This window comes from Salmo salar, chromosome ssa27 (genome assembly GCF_905237065.1).
Source record: "Salmo salar chromosome ssa27, Ssal_v3.1, whole genome shotgun sequence".
NCBI lineage: Eukaryota > Metazoa > Chordata > Actinopteri > Salmoniformes > Salmonidae > Salmo > Salmo salar.
In genome coordinates, this window is record NC_059468.1 from 3592190 (window position 1) to 3612139 (window position 19950).

At 45.3% G+C, this 19950-nt stretch overlaps 1 protein-coding gene across 2 annotated transcripts; it reads left to right on the forward strand.

Moving 5' to 3' along the window:
- Positions 1-212: 212 nt before the first annotated feature.
- Positions 213-16932, forward strand: LOC106588209 (uncharacterized). Of its 2 annotated transcripts, XM_014176980.2 has the most exons (4): positions 214-513; positions 962-5338; positions 10005-10218; positions 14459-16932. In XM_014176980.2, exons 2-4 carry the CDS (start codon positions 1031-1033, stop codon positions 14476-14478), a joined length of 4542 nt encoding a protein of 1513 aa, XP_014032455.2. In that variant the 5' UTR covers positions 214-513; positions 962-1030; the 3' UTR covers positions 14479-16932. The 2 variants fall into 2 exon arrangements, with proteins under 2 accessions (XP_014032454.2, XP_014032455.2); XM_014176979.2 differs by having other exon boundaries at positions 213-513; positions 10005-16932.
- The last annotated feature ends 3018 nt before the right edge of the window (positions 16933-19950 follow it).

Genomic DNA, 19950 nt, shown 5'->3' on the forward strand with positions numbered 1-19950 from the left:
CTCATGTTCTGGCTGAGGTGACCCCCTTCTTTCCTCTCTCTCTCTCTCTCTCTCGCTCTCTCTCTCTTACAATTAGAGGGACGGAGGGATGAAGGGGTGACCGGCAGACGGGAGTCTTCTTTAAACGCCTTTTCTTAGGTCGGCCATTATGGTGTGTGCCACTAACTCCCCTGATGGAATTAAATGTAATTAGTGGATTACAGTAGTCGGACAGCACTGCAGTTGGTGTATATTTACTACCAATGGAGGTGTTTTAAATTGATATGCTCTAATTCACAGTGTAGTCGTCATTAGATAATCGAGCTAAATAAACATTATTAATCCTGACTTTTTGACAACATCGATTAATCAACTATATCAGAAAGCTTTAGATAGAGACCAATCTTCCAGTTGGTGCTTTGAGCGCGTTAAGAACAACGGGTGGCGCACAGTCGCCCGTCATTCAGAAGATGACTACTCTCAAACCAAAACAGAGGGGGATATAAAGCATTACTGCGGAATACCAAGGATTTGGTAAGTTTGGAAAATGATTTTTGAACATTATTTGCGTGCATGCTTAAAACGAGGAGTGCGTAATTGTGGTGAACGCTTGGCTTGCAAATGTATAGCTACGTGCAGACCAGAGGCATAGTTTGCATGTTATTCTAAACGGCAACACTAAACTATCCGTCGATGGTGTGTGCACTTTTTATGATTAGAGAAAGTAACCACCAGGGGAGGAAGAAGCCTGTGTAAAATGTCATCCAGTAAATAGGCTATGTAGTTGAGTTACATAGCCTCTACACATGATGTCATAGAAAGTACAAAGTAGGCCTATTAATAGGCAACATTTCAATAAAAAGTCTATTCTGATTTGAAAGCAAAGTGAGGCACAAATTTTTCTCCAGTTTTCTATGATCAGTTTGAAATTGAAATAAACATATGTTTATTATATTTATTACATATGTGTCCTTTTTGGCAGACCTGTTGCCAGAGCGTTAAAAGAAAGGAAGATTAAGGAACTTGCCAAAAGCAAGACCTCTTCTCTGTTATGTCTGTCTCCTCTTTACCGGAATGGAAACAACTCCTGCTGGAGAGAAAAAGGAGGGAGGAGGAGGAGCGAGAGAAGAGAGAAAAAGAGGAGGAGGACAAACTCACCAGCATGCCTGCCTGGAAGCGAGGGATCATCCAGAGGAGGAGAATGAAACAGGAGAGTTTCGGGGACAAGGAGAGGGAGGGCCCCCTCCAAGTCAAGGAGGGCAGGCCCACCTCTGATCCTGCGAGTGACCTGGACAGCTCCACACTAGTGCAGCTGAGAAGTGAACCACCACTCAGCCCAGACATCACAGGGCCTTGGCTGGATGAAGAGGCTAAACCGCCGAGTCTGGTGTTAAAGGAGACCATCATCCCTGTCGGACAAAACTCATTCATTCGCACACATGGCGGATGGAGGAGGGGAAGAGAAGCAGAGAGGGCTGGGGAAATGGGCCACGAGAAAGGGAATGAGCAGGATATAGAAGTAGGGAGAGAGAGGGAAAAGGAGAAAGAAAGAGGCCACGTCAAAGGTCATGATGGAGAGTCTGGGAAGGGAAGAGATATACAAATAGAGCGATACAGGGACAGGAGTGGGGGCAGAGAAAGGGACAGAAGTGACAGGAGAGAGGCTAGCAGGGATACTGTGAGAGACAGGGAAAGGGATTGCCCAAGGGGGAGAAAAGAGGAGGAGAGGGAGGAGGGAGACTCAGATTCTCCAACCCCCAAGTACCCCTATCCACTAGTCCCAGGCCTTCGTACCATCAGAGCAGACAACATCATCATTATTGAACAGGACAGAAAGGGAAGTGATGAAAGGAGGAGTAGAAGGAGAGAGTGGGAGAGGAAGGTAATGGAAGAGAAGCAGGAAAGTAGAGATGTAAAGATGGACCTCAAGGAGTTTCTGGCTGGTGGAGGGAGTGTCACAGAGATCCGAGCATCAGAAATATTGATAATTAAACCCTTAGCTGGCACTGAGGACTCAAGAAGTGGAGGTCTAAAAGGGACAGGCAGGGAAGGAGATGGAGAAAGAGGGAGAGATGCCAAGTGCAATAAAGATGGAGGGAAGGACTGTGAGAGGCAGCTGGAGAGAGAGGTGGCATGGTTGATGATGAAAGATAAAGAGAGGGAAAACTTGAGGGAGAAAGACCGACCACGGATACAAGTAGCTTCTTCAGAAAAAGAGGATAGGAGATATGGTGACACAGATGACAGTATCCACAACGAGAGAGGAGTTAGGGTGAGTGAGCTGCTGAGTAAATTTGGGGAGCATACAAAGAAATTCAGAGAACATCCAAAACCCCCGTCTCGGTCTAAAAGCTCAGAATGTTTCATCCGGCCTGGCAGGGACAGAGAAACGTTTTGTCTGGAAGAGGACGATGATGGAGACAGGAGAGGGGAGGAGAAACATGCAGTATTCAGGGGTGTGCCCAAGCGGTCATTCAGTTTCACTGACCGTGTGATATGCGCAAAGGAGAATGGCATGCAGGATGAGGGGAACCATGATAGGAAGGTGGTGGAGAGGACATATTCAGACAGGAGGGTGGCAGCAAGGGGAGATGTAGTGGAGGGGGAATGGTCAGAGAGGGGAGGCAAGCAGGGGTGCTGGACCTGGCTTTCAGATAAAGAGCGGGCAGGGAAGCATGGAGAGGGATGCATAAAAGCAGACAGGGCGGTAGGGGGACAGCATGAGAGACAGCCTGCTTTGGAAAGTAACACCGGGAAAGAGATTGACCGTTGGATCGAGAGAGTAACAGGAGTGGAGTTAGATTTTAGTAACAAGGGGACAGAGGAACTAACAGAGAATATGTATGGGGAGGTAGGGTTTACAATGGCCTCAGTTAAAAACACAGAGGCCTCATTTGCGCGAAGAGTGCCCATCAAACATGATGGGCGAGAGAGAGCAGTGGAAAGAGAGGTAAAGCAAACGAGAGAAGAAAGCGAGAGAGGGATGGACAGGGCGAGGAGCAAAGAGAGAGAGGGGGTGGATGGAAGACAGGCAGAACCTCAAGTGCGAGAGAGAAAGGGGTCCGACTTTAGGAGAGGATCAGATTCAAGGCACATGAAGAGGGTATCAGAGGTAAGGGACTGCACCATTTCAGTTGAAACAACTCAGCAAAACTGTGTCATCACCCTCTCCGTAGACAGAGCCAGTCCTCCTCAGTCTGTCGATAGTCATTACAAACATGTGTCAGCATTTACAGAGTGCTCATCAACTTTGCTCAGCACTGTGGCACATAAAGGAACAGATTGGCATAGTAGTCAAGGAGCACTGGGGCACCATTCAACCCAGTCACCACTGTCACAGCACACAGAGGATCTCATCAACAAGATAGAGAGAGTGGGGGGGACTGTGAATGAACGTGACAATCACAAAGGGACCCAAACATTGATGCAGGATAGCAAAGGCGTGATGAGGGAGGACACAGAGACTGAGAGAGGGAGCAAAGCTTATAGGAAGCCAGGTGAGGTAAGCAAGGACACTACACATCCACCTGGCGCACACGTGCGCAGTCATGTTTATCCCAAAAAGTCAGTTCAGGAAGTGACCCCTAAGTGTCCTAAGTCTCCAAAGCGCGTTGCCTCAGTTGGAATCCCTCCAATGCCACTTGAGATACACATACCCAGAACAGTGTTCTATGGTGTGGGGGAGCCAAGCCTCCAAAGCAAATACAACCAGAGCTGCGAAGGAGAGGGAGGGAAAGGTGTGGAGAGGAAGAACAGTTGGAGGATCGGCAAGCCCTTGTCTCACATCGAATCCTTGCGAGAGAAAATCCAACAGAGAGAGAAGGGGAGGCTGTGGAACATGGAGGGAGTGGCAGCGATGGGGGATGATGGAGATGCGACTGAGGGGACAGAAAAGGCTGGGACTAGAAGGACTAGAAAAGCTTCAAGTTCAGACTGGTGTGAGGAAGGAGAGATGGGGAACGAAATGGAGCGAGAGAGACAGAGACAGGAAGGCTCCGCACCGCAGACAACATCCACTCAGTTTGACGTCACACAGGAAGTGAGCGTGTCGAAAGCCGTCTCCCAGCTTCCTGTTCCTCTCTCATTCTCGCAAGCTGTCAAAGGAGAGAAAGAAACCGGGGGGAACTCCATCGCAGCCTGTGAAGTAGCCTTGTTCAGCTGTCACACGACTGAGATAGAGGAAGATCCAACCAAACATGTACTAGCGGAGTTACGGTGCGACAGGGGTCGGCAGAGGAAACAGAACACCGGAGGCAGAGGAGAAGAAGGAGAGGATAAACTCTCGGAGGAAGAATACAGGCTGCATTATCTATCTCCTTCACACTCTCCCGTGCCCTTAGACTCTCTCTCCCCCTCTCTGCTTCACCCTCCCTCTCTTGCTGAGATGAGCCGGATCTATAACTTGAAAACGGTGGGGTCCAGGACGGCGTTGTGCATGAGTGACAGGACCGTGGATAGGCCTATCCCGTCACACACTCCGAAGGTACAGTCCCACATATCCGCAGAACAACAGGAGCCATGCAGTCCAGAGATATCAGTTGGGAGGCTGACACAGAAGAAGCTGTGGGGTGGTGGTGGGGCATCTGGGAATAAAGCCTCTTCCAGCGATGAGAAGTTCGGACTTCAGACTGTACAGCGTCAGGTGGAACAGCTTCAGTTGCGAGAACAACAGGAAGTACAGAGACTATCACATGATGACAACTCAGCACGGTCGTCTTTTGGACAAAATAATAATTTGAAAGATAAAGAGTCTAAAGCTCAGCAAAGCCCTAGGATATCACACAACCAGCCTAATAAGGAACCTCAGCAGGAGCATCCAAGGCAAAAGGACCATCAAACAATCCTAAGTCCCAGAAAATCTCAGTCCAATCTGCAACTGCACTCTGAAAGGCCTCCTCAACCCATGCAGGCCCAGTCCAACCAACCCAAACAGGCCCGATCCATTACCATCAACTCCAGATCTCTCCTGACCCCCTCTCCTGAGAACTCATTACACCCAGACCAGGGAGTCCCAACCACCCAATCAGCTTCCCCATCCCAGTCCCCCTCCGTCTCTCCCTCCCCTTCTCCGACCCATTTCACCATCAGAAGCCTCTCTGGAGGCCAGCAGGTCAAGAGGGGCACCACCATCACCATCACCCCCAGGAAGCCTGTTGGAGGGGCAGCCGTGGAAGCAGTTTCAGTATCCTCAGGACCCCTGGCCAATACGTCTGCCCAGTCCCAGATGCCTGTCCTAACCGAGGAAGTAGAGAGAGGCAAGAAGAGGTACCCCACTGCGGAGGAGATCGAAGTGATCGGCGGGTATCAGAACCTGGACAAGTCCTGCCTGGTCAAGACTTCCAAAGCATCTCCCAAAGGGGTGAGTGTAGACTGCCTTTTGGCATATTGCAGCCTATGCACTACAAATTGTATTGATGATGTATCGCATCTTGTAGTGATGATCATGGATCCCATCATCTAAGGTTGTGTTTAATAAAGACCCAATTGGTAAAACAAAACAAAAATTGCGGAAAATGGCTTGAATAGACTATCAGTATGTTATGGGATTAGATCGATGATAGTGTTTTGAGTTGTCACACTCATACTGTGACGGTCAGAAAACGTCACCTCTTTCCTACTTGCTTCCATTTGAACCTTTTTATCACCAGTCCCCAGAATGCTCCCCATCATGTAGAATCCCCTTTCACTAGCATTAGAACATCCTGTTTGATTGAACTGAGGAGTTAGAACACATCAACTGAGCTAAGCCTGTTAAAGCCTTATCAAGCATGACATCATGATTCTCAGCTGTAAAGTAGCCTACTGGTAGCAGTGGCTGTGTGGTCTCATTTAATAATAAACTAATTATAAACCCTTTATAAATCATTTGTTAGGGTAACCGTAGTGTATAGAATTACCAGTCACTTTCAAATTAGCCTTCATGTAACACTTGAGGCTAGGAGGGGTAGAGAGGAAATCACACAGACAACCAGAGCCACCCCTCCTCCCCCCTATCTCTTTCTGTCTGTCTAACCGGAGGTTTTGCAGAGACGAGGTATGTGGGTTGTGAATCAGTTATCACTTCTTTCTGTTTCATATAGAAAGACAAGTTATCCCACAAAAGTTAAAAATGCTTTTAACATTGCGTCCCCTTTCCGTGAAAACATTTGGAGCCATAGCCCGTTAGTGACTGGATGCTTCCCGGTACCATTTCAGACACAGAAGAGTCTTTTAGAGTACTGTAATTAGGACGCCTACATAACAAAGTGGCTCATCGGGGCAGAACTAAAGACAAGGCTGGCAGTCTCCCCACACAAATAAAGCAAGAGCTTTAGAATGGGATGAGTCTGGTACAGTCTGTTTATATAGTAAGTTAGACCAGAATGTGCATATTTAAAGCAATTACTGTATACAGTCTACCTATTGTTATATACTTAAACATGTATGGTTTATGTACTGTACTTTACTCAGACAGCATGACCTTTAGTATAAAGCATGTTGCTATTGCATTTTGCCTATCAGCATCTTGTTTCCTTTAGTTTTCTGTCCATAATGTAAGATGCTACACAGTTCACGGACTGCGTCACACCATTATATTGCAGGTTACTTCCTCTGCCAGATCCTGTCTTTCAATGAGTCTGCTGTTGTTGCCTTCCCGACAAGTCTTCCTTTGTATTTTCCTGTTTCTGCTGAGTTTGTTTTGCTGCATTGGAATTTTGGCAAACGTTGACCTATTGGCATATAACAACAGCATTTGCAGGATAGGAAAGAAATGAATAGTCTCGCGATGCCTATGCCATCCTTTCAAGGCTTGTTCGATATATGGGAATGAATTATAACACCTCAAATGAAAAATAACTAACTGGTTAATTTAGCAATGGCACTATAGTTGAGGAAGCTCTCGCCATGTTTATTGTATAGTTTTTGCAACATTGACTATTGATGCTGTCCTACTGTAACCAAATTTCCAAATTATACTTTTTCAAATGGGGTCATCAAGCCCAATTTTGGTGCGACTGAGGAGGAACAGCCTCTCATGAAAGAGGAGGGTGGGATTAAACAGAAGTGTAGTGAGGGGAAACTCAACAACTGTGATTCCCTAGCTGACACTGCATGTCTGAGTCCCTGGTCAAAACGAATGCACTTTACAGAGAAAAGGGTGACATTTTGGATGCATTCACTGGATATATGCTCTCATTTCCTCTTTCAGGCCTGCTCACTTCCTCTGAATGATAGAGACAGAGAAATAGCAAATCTAGGGGAGAGTGGGGTAAGTTGAGCCAAACAGTTAGTTGAGCCACCCCTAGTTTCTAAGAAACCATACACAAGATTAATCATGTGACCAAATATTTAGGAAGAGGTCATCATTTCATGGAGTCTATGAAGGAAGAAACCACATGGAAAATGTGGTAAGCAAGTTAGTTAAAAAAATAAAAGATTTTCACAAACTCAAATGAATATATTGTGTTGTAGGTTTCATGATGCTTGTATCTAAACCAAATGTTAGAGTTTCAAGATTGTTTTATACATCAGTTGGTGTCTCTATAAGCTTCAATATGAGGTCCTAAACCTAGCATGAAAGTGCCTCCTAGCTGTGTGGGCTAATATATAGTAGTCAAAATGTTTGCCTTGGGATAAGTTGAGCCAATGGCCAGGGTTTCCCAAACTCAGTCCTCTGGACCCAAAGGGGTTCATGTTTTGGTTTTATCCCTAGCACTACAAATCTGATTCAATTAATCAAAGCTTGATGACGAGTTGATTATTTGAATCAGCTGTGTAGTGCTAGGGAAAAAACTAAACGTGCACCCCTGTTGTCCCCAGGACCGAGTTTGGGAAACGCTGGGGTAATTTGAGCCAATGGCCACCGACCCCCATTCAAATTATGATTACATTTTGTCTGTTTTATGCATTATATGCATAGTATTTTTGCCATGTGTCATGCATATGAACTAAAGATAGTGCATTTTTATTGTGACAGAGCAGACATCATCATGCCCCATGTTTACAAACGTAAACAAGCAGGGGTGTAGCCCCCCTTGAGGTTCTTGAGAGCTCAGACATGGAATTGAGAGAAGGGAAAAAGTCAATTCGAGCAGCAGCAAGGGATGAAAAAAATGTACTGAATGACACTGAAGAGGTACATTGACAAAAAATAAATGTACCGTTCGAAAGAGAGGCTATGATAGAGTAGCAGAGGCACACAAGGTCTGATCTGATGACATGGAGTCTGAGATGGTAAACATATCAAGAATCTTGCGGACCAGTTTCATGGGCTTAGTAGCCTCAAATGCAGAGAACTTGCCTACAAATTGGCACATCGAAACAACATCCCTGTCCCAGACAAGTGGTCAAGAAATGGGAGGATAAGTGATATTGAACAGAGAGCTCTATATCTGAATGTAGGTATACATTTAGGATATACAATATACCACTCCCCCATTTCATTAATTCAACTTTGACCTACCAGCACCATCACCCATTGTCACAGGATTCCATCACCCACTTACCCCAAGGCTGCTCAACTTACCTGTCACTATGCTCAAGAGACCACTTTATTTGGACAAGCTATGTTTTCAAAACTGTTATGTTTACATTAATTCTGATTATTTCCAGGGATACACAACATCCTGAAATATATAGATATCTTTGTTAGAAAGAACACTATATTTCCCTTGATGTAGTGACGCTGAATGTAAAAAACGGCTCAACATACCCCGATCTCCCCTAAAGACATTGGTTTTGAGTGAATAAATTATGCAAGGTTGTTTATTAATCGACTATGATACAGGATGTGGATTATGACAAAGTATCATCCTCTGTAACTGAATGGACATACTCTGACCGAAATCATCCAAATATATCCAAACCTAATTGGATGCATCATTCACCTGAATGAATCTCACCCACTCAGTCCACACTGAGTAATGAGAAAACCCCCAAGAATCGTTTGTTTGGTATCTGGTATCTGTTCGGCACCAAATCCTGTAATGTACTCCAGCTCTCCTTTACTATTGTCGTCCTGCTGTAACTCTTCCGTAGCCTATTGGTGCTTCCTGGCCACCTGTTGCTCACGTTGCTGTCCTTGAGATCATCTCACAGGCTCATAGGCTCCCTTGGCACATCTATTTCTCTCAAACTAGACCAAGGTACCATTCTCGTCGACAGTGGCTGCCCCACATCCTGTGTAAGACATTTTTTCGAGTATTCGTAAAGGTTCCCGATGTGCCTATTTTATTTTTATTTAACCTTTATTTAACTAGGCAAGTCAGTTAAGTACAAATTCTTATTTACAATGACGGCCTACTCCGGCCAAACCCAGACGACGCTGGGCCAATTGTGCGCCGCCCTGTGGGACTCCCAATCACGGCCGGATGTGATACAGCCTGGATTCGAACCAGGGACTGTAGTGACACCTCTTGCACTGAGATGCAGTGCCTTAGACCACTGTGCCACTTGGGAGCAGCGATTGACACAGTGCGCCTCCTTTCTTCCTCATTCTCTCTCTCTGGTTCTCTGTCTGTCCTCCATGTTCTCCCCTGCTGTGTTAGCCTGGGCTAATCAGTTCAGTAAGGGATTAGCCTCCTGGGCCTGAGCTTGATTCGTCTAACTTCTCTCACACCAGTTTATTATCAGGAGTGTGTGGACAGTCAGTCTGTTGTGAATATAAATGTACTACACCGACCTATAATAAAATGTACTATAACGACCTACACATACCTCCCAGGGGCCAGGTTTTACTTCCTGTTGGGTCCAGGCAGCAACTTTGTTTACACCAAAGTGAACGCAATGTCTGTGCTAACCCTCAGGGAGGGTCCGACTCAGTACAACCTAATTATGTCGTTTTTATGAGTGCCTTCAGCATCTCCCTTTCATTCGAAATAAGGGCAACACTGAAAGTACAGGTTCTTTTTTGTTATTGTTCTTGAAGCATGTCCATCCTTATTATGTAACACTGCAATGTGGTCAGGCTGTCTGTAAGGGTGTGGCTCATTTGTGTGCACTGTACTAAGCCTCTCTCCTGTGTCTGTCTTGTTTGCCTCCTCCAGGTGAAGGTGTGCTTCGACGAGACCCAGCTGGAGCAGGTGTGTGAGTACCCATCAGAGACCTCCATGTTTGACTCCACCCACTACCCCTTACTTGGTCAGGAGAAAGGGAGGGAGGAGGAGGTGCAGGAGGAAGAGGAGGAGGAGAGAGGAGTGCTTGTGTCCAGGAGCAGCAGGAATGTGGGGGCAGCAGCTGGCCTGAGAGTGATGAGAGTGGGTCAGTATATGTCACTTCCTTACAAATACACTACATGACCAAAAGTATGGGCATTAATATGGAGTTGATCCCCCCTTTGTTATTATAACAGCCTTCACTCTTCTGGGTAGGCTTTCCACTAGATGTTGGAACATTGCTGCAGGGACTTGCTTCCATTCAGCCACAATAGCATTAGTGCGGTCGGGCACTGATGTTGAATGATTAGGCCTGGCTCGCAGACGGCGTTCCAATTCATTCCAAAGGTTTTCGATGGGGTTGAGGTCAGGGCTCTGTGCAGGCGAGTCAAGTTCTGCCACACCGATCTCAGCATTTCTGTATGAACCTTGCTTTATGCACAGGGGCATTGTCATGTTGAAACGGGAAAGGGCCTTCCCCAAACTGTTGCCACAGAGTTGGAAGCACAGAATCATCTAGAATGTCATTGTATGCTGTAGCGTTAAAATTACCATTCACTGGAACTAAGGGGCCTAGCCTGAACCATGAAAAACGGCCCCAAACCATTATTTCTCCTCCACCAAACTTTACAGTTGGCACTATGCATTGGGTCAGGTAGCGTTCTTCTGGCATCTACCAAACCCAGATTCATCCATCGGACCTCCAGATGGTGAAGCATGATCACTCCAGAGAGTGCGTTTCCCATGCTCCAGTCTAATGGCTGCAAGCTCTACACCACTCCAGCCAACGCTTGGCATTGCACATGGTGAGCTTAGGCTTGTGTGTGGCTGCTCCGCCATTGATACCCATTTCATGAAGCTCCTGACGAAAAGACGTTGCTTCCAGTATCAGGAATCAAGGTAAGATGCAGACATGTCGAATTGACAATGGTTTAATATTCCAACAGGGGCAGGCAATAGACAGATCAAGGCAGGGGTCAGTAAACCAGAGGTGGGGCAACAGTACCGGACGGCAGGCAGGCTCAGGGTCAGGGTAGGCAGAGGTCAACAATCCAGAGGTGGGGCAAAGGTACAGGTCAGCAGGCAGGCTCAGCGTCAAGGGCAGGCAGAGTGGTCAGGCAGGTGGGCTCAGAGTCAGGACAGGCAAGGGTCAAAACCAGGAGGGCGAGAAAAAGGAGAGACTGGAAAAAACAGGAGCTGAGAAAAAACGCTGATTGACTTGACAAACTAGACGAACTGGCAATGGACAAACAGAGAACACAGGAGACAAAGGGCTGTGAGACATAGGTTTGACTCTGGACACATGAAAGGTGGGATGTATACGAAGAGTACTGGGCAACAGAAGACTAACAGCAGAGGGGCTAATAATCTTGGAGATGGGAAATGGACCGATAAACCAGGGAGAGAGTTTTCCGGATTCCACCCGGAAGGGCAGATCCCGGGTGGATAACCATACCTTCTGCCCGAGACGATACCGGGGGGCCGGGGTCCGATGGCGATCCGCCTGTTGTTGATACCTGGAGGTGGTCTTGAGGAGGGCCGACTGGGATTTCCTCCAGGTACGACGACAGCGGCGGACAAACATCTGGGCAGAAGGTACACTGACCTCTTCCTCCTGCTCGGGAAAGAGCAGGGGATGATATCCCAAGGAACACTCAATCGGAGATAGGCCCATGGCATAGCAGGGAAGGGTGTTGTGGGCGTACTCAACACACACTAGCTGCTACCTCCAGGAGGTGGGATTGGCGGAGACCAGGCAGCGCAGAGTAGTCTCAAGATCCTGGTTGGCTCGCTCCGACTGGCCATTGGACTGGGGGTGGAACCCAGAAGTCAGGCTGGCCGACAACCCAATGAGGGCACAGAGCACTTCCAGAACCTGGACAAGAACTGAGGCCCCCAGTCAGAGACCATGTCCGCGGGCAGTCCATGGATCCGGAAGAGGTGCTGCACCATGAACTGGGCCTTCTCCTTGGCCGAGGGTAGTTTAGGGAGAGGGATGAAGTGAGCGGCCTTGGAAAACTGCTCAACCACAGTCAGGATGGCAGTGTTGCCCTCAGACGGGGTAAGACCCATGATGAAATCCAGGGATATGTGGGACCAGGATCGGTGAGGGGCAGGCAGTGGTTGCAGAAGACCAGCCGGGGCTTGCCGAGGAGTCTTATTTTGAGCACAGACCGTGCAGGCGTATACAAACGCGGCGACATCCGGAACCATCATAGGCCACCAAAAGCATTGTCGTATGAAGGCCAGGGTCCGACGGGACCCCGGGTGGCAGGCAAGCCTGGAGGAATGGGCCCACTCCAGGACCGCAGAGCGGACAGCATCAGGCACAAACATCCGATTATCAGGGGCCCCCAGGATTCGGCTAGGACCGCTGCACCTCTCAGACCTGTTTCCATATACCCCAGTTGAGTGCTGTCACCAAGCACGAGGTGGGAAGGATGGTCTCAGGCTCCGGGGTGGTACCCGTGGGGCTATAGCAGCAGGAAACTGCATTCGGCTTGACATTCTTGGATCCCAGCATTACGAGAGGGAAAAGTTGAACCGTATGAACAGCAGGGCCCATCTGGCTTGCCTGGAGTTGAGGCTCTTGGCGGTGTGGAGATACTCCAGGTTGCTGTGGTCGATTCACAGGATGAATGGGTGTTCCGCCCCCTCCAGCCAGTGCCTCCATTCCTCCAACGCCATCTTCACCGCGAGAAGCTCACGATTCCCCACATCGTAGTTCTTTTCCGTGGCGTTGAGACGGTGTGAAAAGAAGGTGCAGGGATGTAGCTTGAGGTCCAGGGCAGAATGCTGGGACAGGACCGCCCCCACTCCGACATCAGAAGCATCGGCCTCCACCACAAACTGGTGGGAAGTGTCCGGATGAACCAAGATGGGAGCTGTGGTGAAGTGATGTTTGAGGTCCCGGAATGCCCGGTCAGCAGCTGGAGACCACGTGAATTGAACCTTGGGCGAGGTGAGTGCAGACAGGGGGGAAGTCAGGGTGCTGTAACCCCCAGATAAAGCGGCGATAGAAGTTGGCAAACCCCATGAAGCATTGCAACTGCAGCCTGGAAGTAGGCTGGGGCCAATCCACCATCACTCTCACCTTCCCGGGATCCATTTTCACACTCCCTGCAACGATGATGAAACCCAGAAAAGAGATGGTGGAACGATTGAACTCACACTTCTCTGCTTTTACAAACAGCTGGTTCTCCAGGAGGCGTTGGAGAACCTGTCAGACGTGGAGCACATATTCTTGGCTGGAACGGGAGAAGATGAGGACAAAGACAAACCGGTTCAACATGTCCCGGAGAACGTCATTGACCAGACACTGGAACACAGCAGGGGCATTGGTAAGGCCAAATGGCATGAACAGATACTCGTAATGACCACAGGCCGTGTTGAAGGCGGTCTTCCACTCGCAAGGTGGGATCCCTGGGCGTGCAAGCAAAATCCAATTTCCTCTACCTCCGTTGTTCCCGTAATCACCCATCGATACGGATGGTCAAAGCGATGAGGGAATCAAGCTCCGTAGGTAACTACCGGGCTGCAAGCTCATCCTTGACCTCCTCCGAGACGCCGTGCAGGAACATATCGAACAGTGCCTCTTGATTCCAAGCACTCTCCGCTTGTTCCAACACAGCAGTAGCCCAGGTGAGAGCCCTCCCGGTCATCAGCGTGATGAGGTAGGCTATCTTGGAGCGATCCGAGGGGAAGGAGGAGGGCTGAAGCTTGAAGACGAGGACACACTGAGCTAGGATCGCCCGACAGGTGCTTGGCTCTCCATTGAAGCGTTCCGGAGGAGGTAAGTGGGGCTCCCGAGAAGGTGGAGTGATCGATGAGACGCCGCTGCTAGTACTTCGCGGCTGAGCTGTTGTTGCTTCTAGACATTTCCACTTCACAATAAAAGCATTTACAGTTGACCAGGGCAGCTCTAGCAGGGCAGAAATTTGAAGAACTGACTTTTTGGAAAACATGACTGCCATGTTGAAAGTCACTGAGCGCTTCAGTAAGGCCATTCTACTGCCAATATTTGTCTATGGAGATTGCATGGCTGTGTGCTCGATTGTATACACCTGTCAGCAACGGGTGTTGCTATAATAGCCCGAATCCACTCATTTGAAGGTGTGTCCACATACTTTTGTATTTGTAGTGCAGTTGAATACCTGTGCAAACCATTGCAAAACATTCTGCAACGAAACCAAGTGTTTCTTATTGGACAAGTCCAGGTTAGTCCCTCTCAGTTTTCGCCCTTCTGCATCCGTTTTGTTTCCAGTGAATACACCCCTCAGTCATGAAATGTGGTTGTCCAGTCTGAATTGTGTCTCATAACTCCTCTTTATCTCTTTATTTTACAGATGAGTCTTGCCATCGATAGACATCAGTCGGTTCGCCAAATTGCTCAAGTTATGTGGTTAAGATTTGATTTATCTTGCAATATGACTTTTATTTTCCTGTATTTTGTTTCTTTGAAATTATTCATTTAATGTTTGTAATCTTTTTTGATGTACAATGTTTTATTTTACATAGGATCAGGGACTATTGGTTTTGATAACAGTTTTATGTAGTTTGTGAGATGAATGTGTAACGATGTGCGCTGAGAGTCGGGAAGCAAATTCAGGGAGTGAGTGTTTTAATAAATAAACGCAACATAATACATACCAAGAAACACGAACAACGCACAGACATGAAACAGAAACAATAACGCCTGAGGAAGGAACCAAATGGAGTGACATATATAAGGAACGTAATCAGGGAAGTGATGGGGTCCAGGCGTGTCTGATGATGCGCAGGTGCGCGTAACAATGGTGACAGGTGTGCGCCATAACGAGCAGCCTGGTGTCCAACAGGCTGGAGAGGGAGCACACGTGACAGAATGGTGGAGCCTCAACTCCTCTATTTCAGGGTAAAAGTGTAAAGACAATATGAAAACATGGTACATATTGTAGCCTATACGTTTTACTATATACACTTGTTGTATTTTTACTGTCAGGTGTGTACTATTGGGTGATGATCACACGTCTATGCAAGTTAGTGGATTACAAATGTATGGTAAAAAGGGTCCGGTCAGTTTAGTTTTAGTTAGCTTAGTTCAACAACACAACGTCTCTACTGTATATAAACTCTGCATCAGCACTGTAACGATTCAATGTGCATTCCAAATGACACCCTATTCCCGATAGGGCTCTGGACAAAAGTAGTGCACTATGTGCCCTGGTCAAAAGTAGTGCACTATAAAGGGATTAGAATGTCATTTTGGACGCATCCTCAATGAAGCTTACAGTATATCATCTGGTCCCTGTGCCTGCTGGATTTGCTCATACAGATGATATAAAGAACAGGTCATCTACAAGTCCAAGATTAATTTTGAGCCTTGTGAACACCCCTCATATGTAGTTTCTGGCAAACCATGGCTATATGTAACATCATGACAATTCTCTTTTATTCAATTACTGTTTCTGTTTGAACCACAAAATGGATTTCAGCTAGCCTTAATGCAGATTATTGAAAACACTGATGATACGTTATGGAATAATCACCAATAGACATTATTATAATATATTTTTTTATGTTTCACTGTTTGCCCTTTAGTGGAATTAATGTGGTAGAATGAAAAAGAGTAGTATATCTGCTGTATCTATACTAATGTGACTGCACAGTTTTGAATGGAAAAGGTATTATGTTTGTGACTCTGGTGTTATTGTGTGAGACTACAGCACATGGGTGATGTGGGTGAAAACATGATTTAAGGGATGTTTACAACATTTAATGCATAGAATGGTCCTTTGGAGGAAGGATTGGTGACATATATTTGGCATTTGTATCTAAAAGCATAATTGAGAAATAATTCATCAAAGTTGGAATATTTATGAAATGTTGGTTTTACACAGGTCTCTTTTAAGACCACTTATGTTAATCTGTAGGTGCTACAAAGCAAACATTGGTGGCATATGAAGCTTTACCGCTTGCTCTGTAATGTGGTTAGTATTTTGTTTTCAATAACAATTTTCTTGCATTAATTTATGAATACCGAAGAATAAGTATATTTTTTGATTTAGCAATTTTTTATATATATTGTTGAACGTAATATACTCTATGGACATATCAAAGTTCTCTGCTACTTTTAGAATTATTATCCAATTTGTAAGCATTAAGAACAGAGTGAATGTGAAAATGGATTCAAAATGGTTGCCCTGTGCTGGTGATTTGCAGGATGTACAATATGTTGAAAAATTGCCAAATATTTTTTTCTATATTCTATATTCTTGTTTATATTATATTCATTAATTTATGTAAGAAAATTGTTATTGAAATCAAAATATCACTCATGTTTCAAAGTAAGCGGTAAAGATTTATTAGACAGGTTTTTGTAGCACCTACATATGAAACATTATGGCATCTGAAAGGAGGCCTGGGTAAGGCCAAAATGTAATAAATATGACTACTTCGATTAATTATTTCTCAATTCTGCTTTTAAATACAAATGTCAAATATATGTCAATCATCCTTCCTCCAAAGAAGCATTCTATGGATTAAATGTTGTGAAAATCTCCCAAATCATGGTATTTTTTCATCCTGGTTTTGTGAGGAATCACCGACATCCCAAATAAGGGCACAAACGATATAATGGCTCCATGGGATGCTGTCATCTCAATTTTAGGTGCTCTTTTTTGATGAAAAATAATCTAAATGAAGAATATCAAATTGATGGTATATCTGATTTATGCTCCCACGAGTGCAATTTTAATACTTGGTTTTATTCTGTTTTCTATTGTGGTCGAAGAAGCTGGCTTCATGAGAGAAAAACATCAAATAAATTATTTGAAACTAATTGAAGTGTCATGATGGGTTGTGTAGATGTGACTATGCATACATTTATGTTTCAAGGATATTTAGAGAGTATGTGATATTACCATGTCATGGTGGGACTTCTTGTGCACAAACGTGGCTGCATTGATGCAATAATTTACAATTACAGCACAGAGGTTACAGTGTCGCTGTCCAAACCAATGATGTATATAAACCCTGGATTACTGTTGCTATGTATTGACCAAGAACAGGCTTTGAAGCCACCGGTCAGCCTTATTGACACTCCTCAGAAAATAAGTAATCCACAGGAATGAATAGAATTCTACAGTATTTCAATTAAATGTTTAAATGACAAAATTAGATGTATTTAAGTATTTTGTGTGTTGTAGTAGGGACAGTAACATTAGTACTTTCCAAAAAGTATACTTTAAGGAAAATGTTTAAATATTTTCTTACATTTTTTTGTTTAGCTCTCATAATATAATTTAGAAGTATGCACTAAGTTGTCTGTAATATAACAAACGTGTCAAAAACAAATGTAGACATTAATAAGTGCATTTCTATAGCTTCCAAAATATTTTTTACAATGGTGGTGGAGAGCCCAGATGGAGGCACGGTGGCTTCAACACAGCACCCCCTGTCAGTCATCTAGTGCAGTGTTTAGGAAAAAAAGAAGTCCAATAGGATTTGATACAGGTGACACAAAATCCTATAGGACTGCGAGAATCTTACAGGATCCAATATGAATACCTTTAATTTCCAATTGGAAAACATTAGTCCAATAGGATACCAAAATGATTCTGATAGAGGTGACACAAAATCCTATAGGATTGTGAATATAGAATTCTATTGGAAAAATCACTAATCCTATAGGATTTTTTAAACTAGGGTGGATTGTTTAGCTTCATTGCGCAGGTAGTAAACTGTATGCACCAAACTAATAAGAAGTCGGAGAAATTGGATATCATTGTGAATGCAGCTAAAAGGTTATTGGATCTGCAGGACTTCACAGCCAAAGCATTGCAGGCAATTCTGTCGCAAGATGTATTGATTTTTAATACGATTTTTAATAACCTTGCAAAAAATTCTAAAAACCGGTTTCGCTTTGTCATTATGGGGTATTGTGTGCAGATTGAGGATTTTTTTTATTGAATCAATTTTTGAGTAAGGCTGTAACGTAACAAAATGTGGAAAAAGTCAACAGATCTGAATACTTTCCGAATGCACTGTATAAAGTATACCCAGAGCGCCTTTCACTTTCTAAATCAAAAGGAAGATGAACAGAATCAATTTTGGATCAACAATTTGCATTATTTTCTTACCATAAAAAAAAACTACTGAAGATCCTGCTGTTTTTTTTGGACAAATGATGTCAGAGGTGCAAGTGGGAAACTCAGAGCACGGAGATGATCGACGAGTTTCCCTAAGGTAATTACCAGTTGGAGGGGTGTTCAAGTGGATTTTTCTCAGTCTTATGCTGGTATTTCAATTATGAGATGTTGTGAACGCAGCAATAGTCGAGAAACCGGCCTATTTTCCTTTAAAGTTCATAATGCCACGATTTCAAAGATATACGATATCACAGAGAAGTTTATTATCTCACATCTCGGGAAAAGATTTGTAATGTTGTGCTTCTTGTTCAAGTAATTCATGCAAATGTTGGGTTTATAAGCTAGCATTCAATTGACTCCTTGAAGGAGTGTACCCAGGATGCACAAAGCGGCCCATTGTAAAGGTACGGGTAACGTACAGAATGGACATTAATACGAATCAAATGAAGTTTCCCCATTTATTAAAGTAATAGCCCTAGGTGACCCTAAATAACAGAAATGGTCAAACCACATATCAACTCATCTTATTACTCATCCGACTACACTCAACATTGTTTATCTGGACATGCATGTATGGTGTGTCTGGATCCAGCCAGGAGTGATGCTTTTACTCCTCAGTGCCCGTCCAACCGGTGACCCCGCTGGCCCAGACTCTGCAGGGGTACCTATGAGCACTGGAGCCCCTGATACCTGAAGAAGAGCTGGTCCACACCCGCAAGAAGATCCAAAAGTTTTGTGGAGAGGGGGGACTCGGTCCGCAACTTCAAGAGGGACTGGAGAGACGAGCTAGACACTTAAACAATTGGGTATGCAAACAATGTGGGAAATTGTGCACAATTTGTAACCGACTGATTTTCACGTAAATAGAGTGAGATAAGAAAATATCCGTTTTGGATGACACTTTATAGTACACACAATGCATGGTGCTAATTTCAAGTTCACTCTATGGCTCAAATTGCCTTTCCACAGCTGCCCTCCTTTCTGGACTGTCCTGCATGATTGATAGTTGTTTTTATGTTGTTCTCTTCTCTGTCCTCTATTGTAAATATCTGACTGGTGGGTGCAGTGGGCGTACCTGGAGAGCAGACAGCCCCTGCCCATGCATTCTAACCCAGCCATCTCCCTGTGTGAGTGCCAGCCGGCAGAATACTGCCGGCTGGCCCTGTGAGATACGAGAGGAGCAGGCCGGTTTACTGACTGTACACAGACAGTCACAGACAGTGTTGACATGATTCTAGATGGATGATGTACACACACTCAGCACTTGCACCTGTGGATTTGCTGAGTAGAGAGTGAGCACAACCTACTCCGGTACAACTACTGACAGATTGTCACATGAAAGGGGTGATGGCTGCCTTTTAAGTTGAGGCTCCTCTGGTTTAGAGATGTTATTTTATAGATCTGTATCCTACACTGAGTGTATAGAACATTAAGAACACCTTCCTAATATTGAGTTGTACCCCCCCTTTTGGCCCTCAGAACAGCCTCAATTTGTCAGGGCATGGACTCTACAAAGTATTGAAAGCGTTCCACAGGGATGCGGGTCCATGTTGACTCCAATGCTTCCCACAGTTGTGTCAAGTTGGCTTGATGTCCTTTGGGTGGTGGACCATTCTTGATACACACAGGAAACTGTTGAGTGTGAAAAACCCAGCAACGTTACAGTTCTTGACACAAACCAGTGCGCCTGGCACCTACTACCATACCCC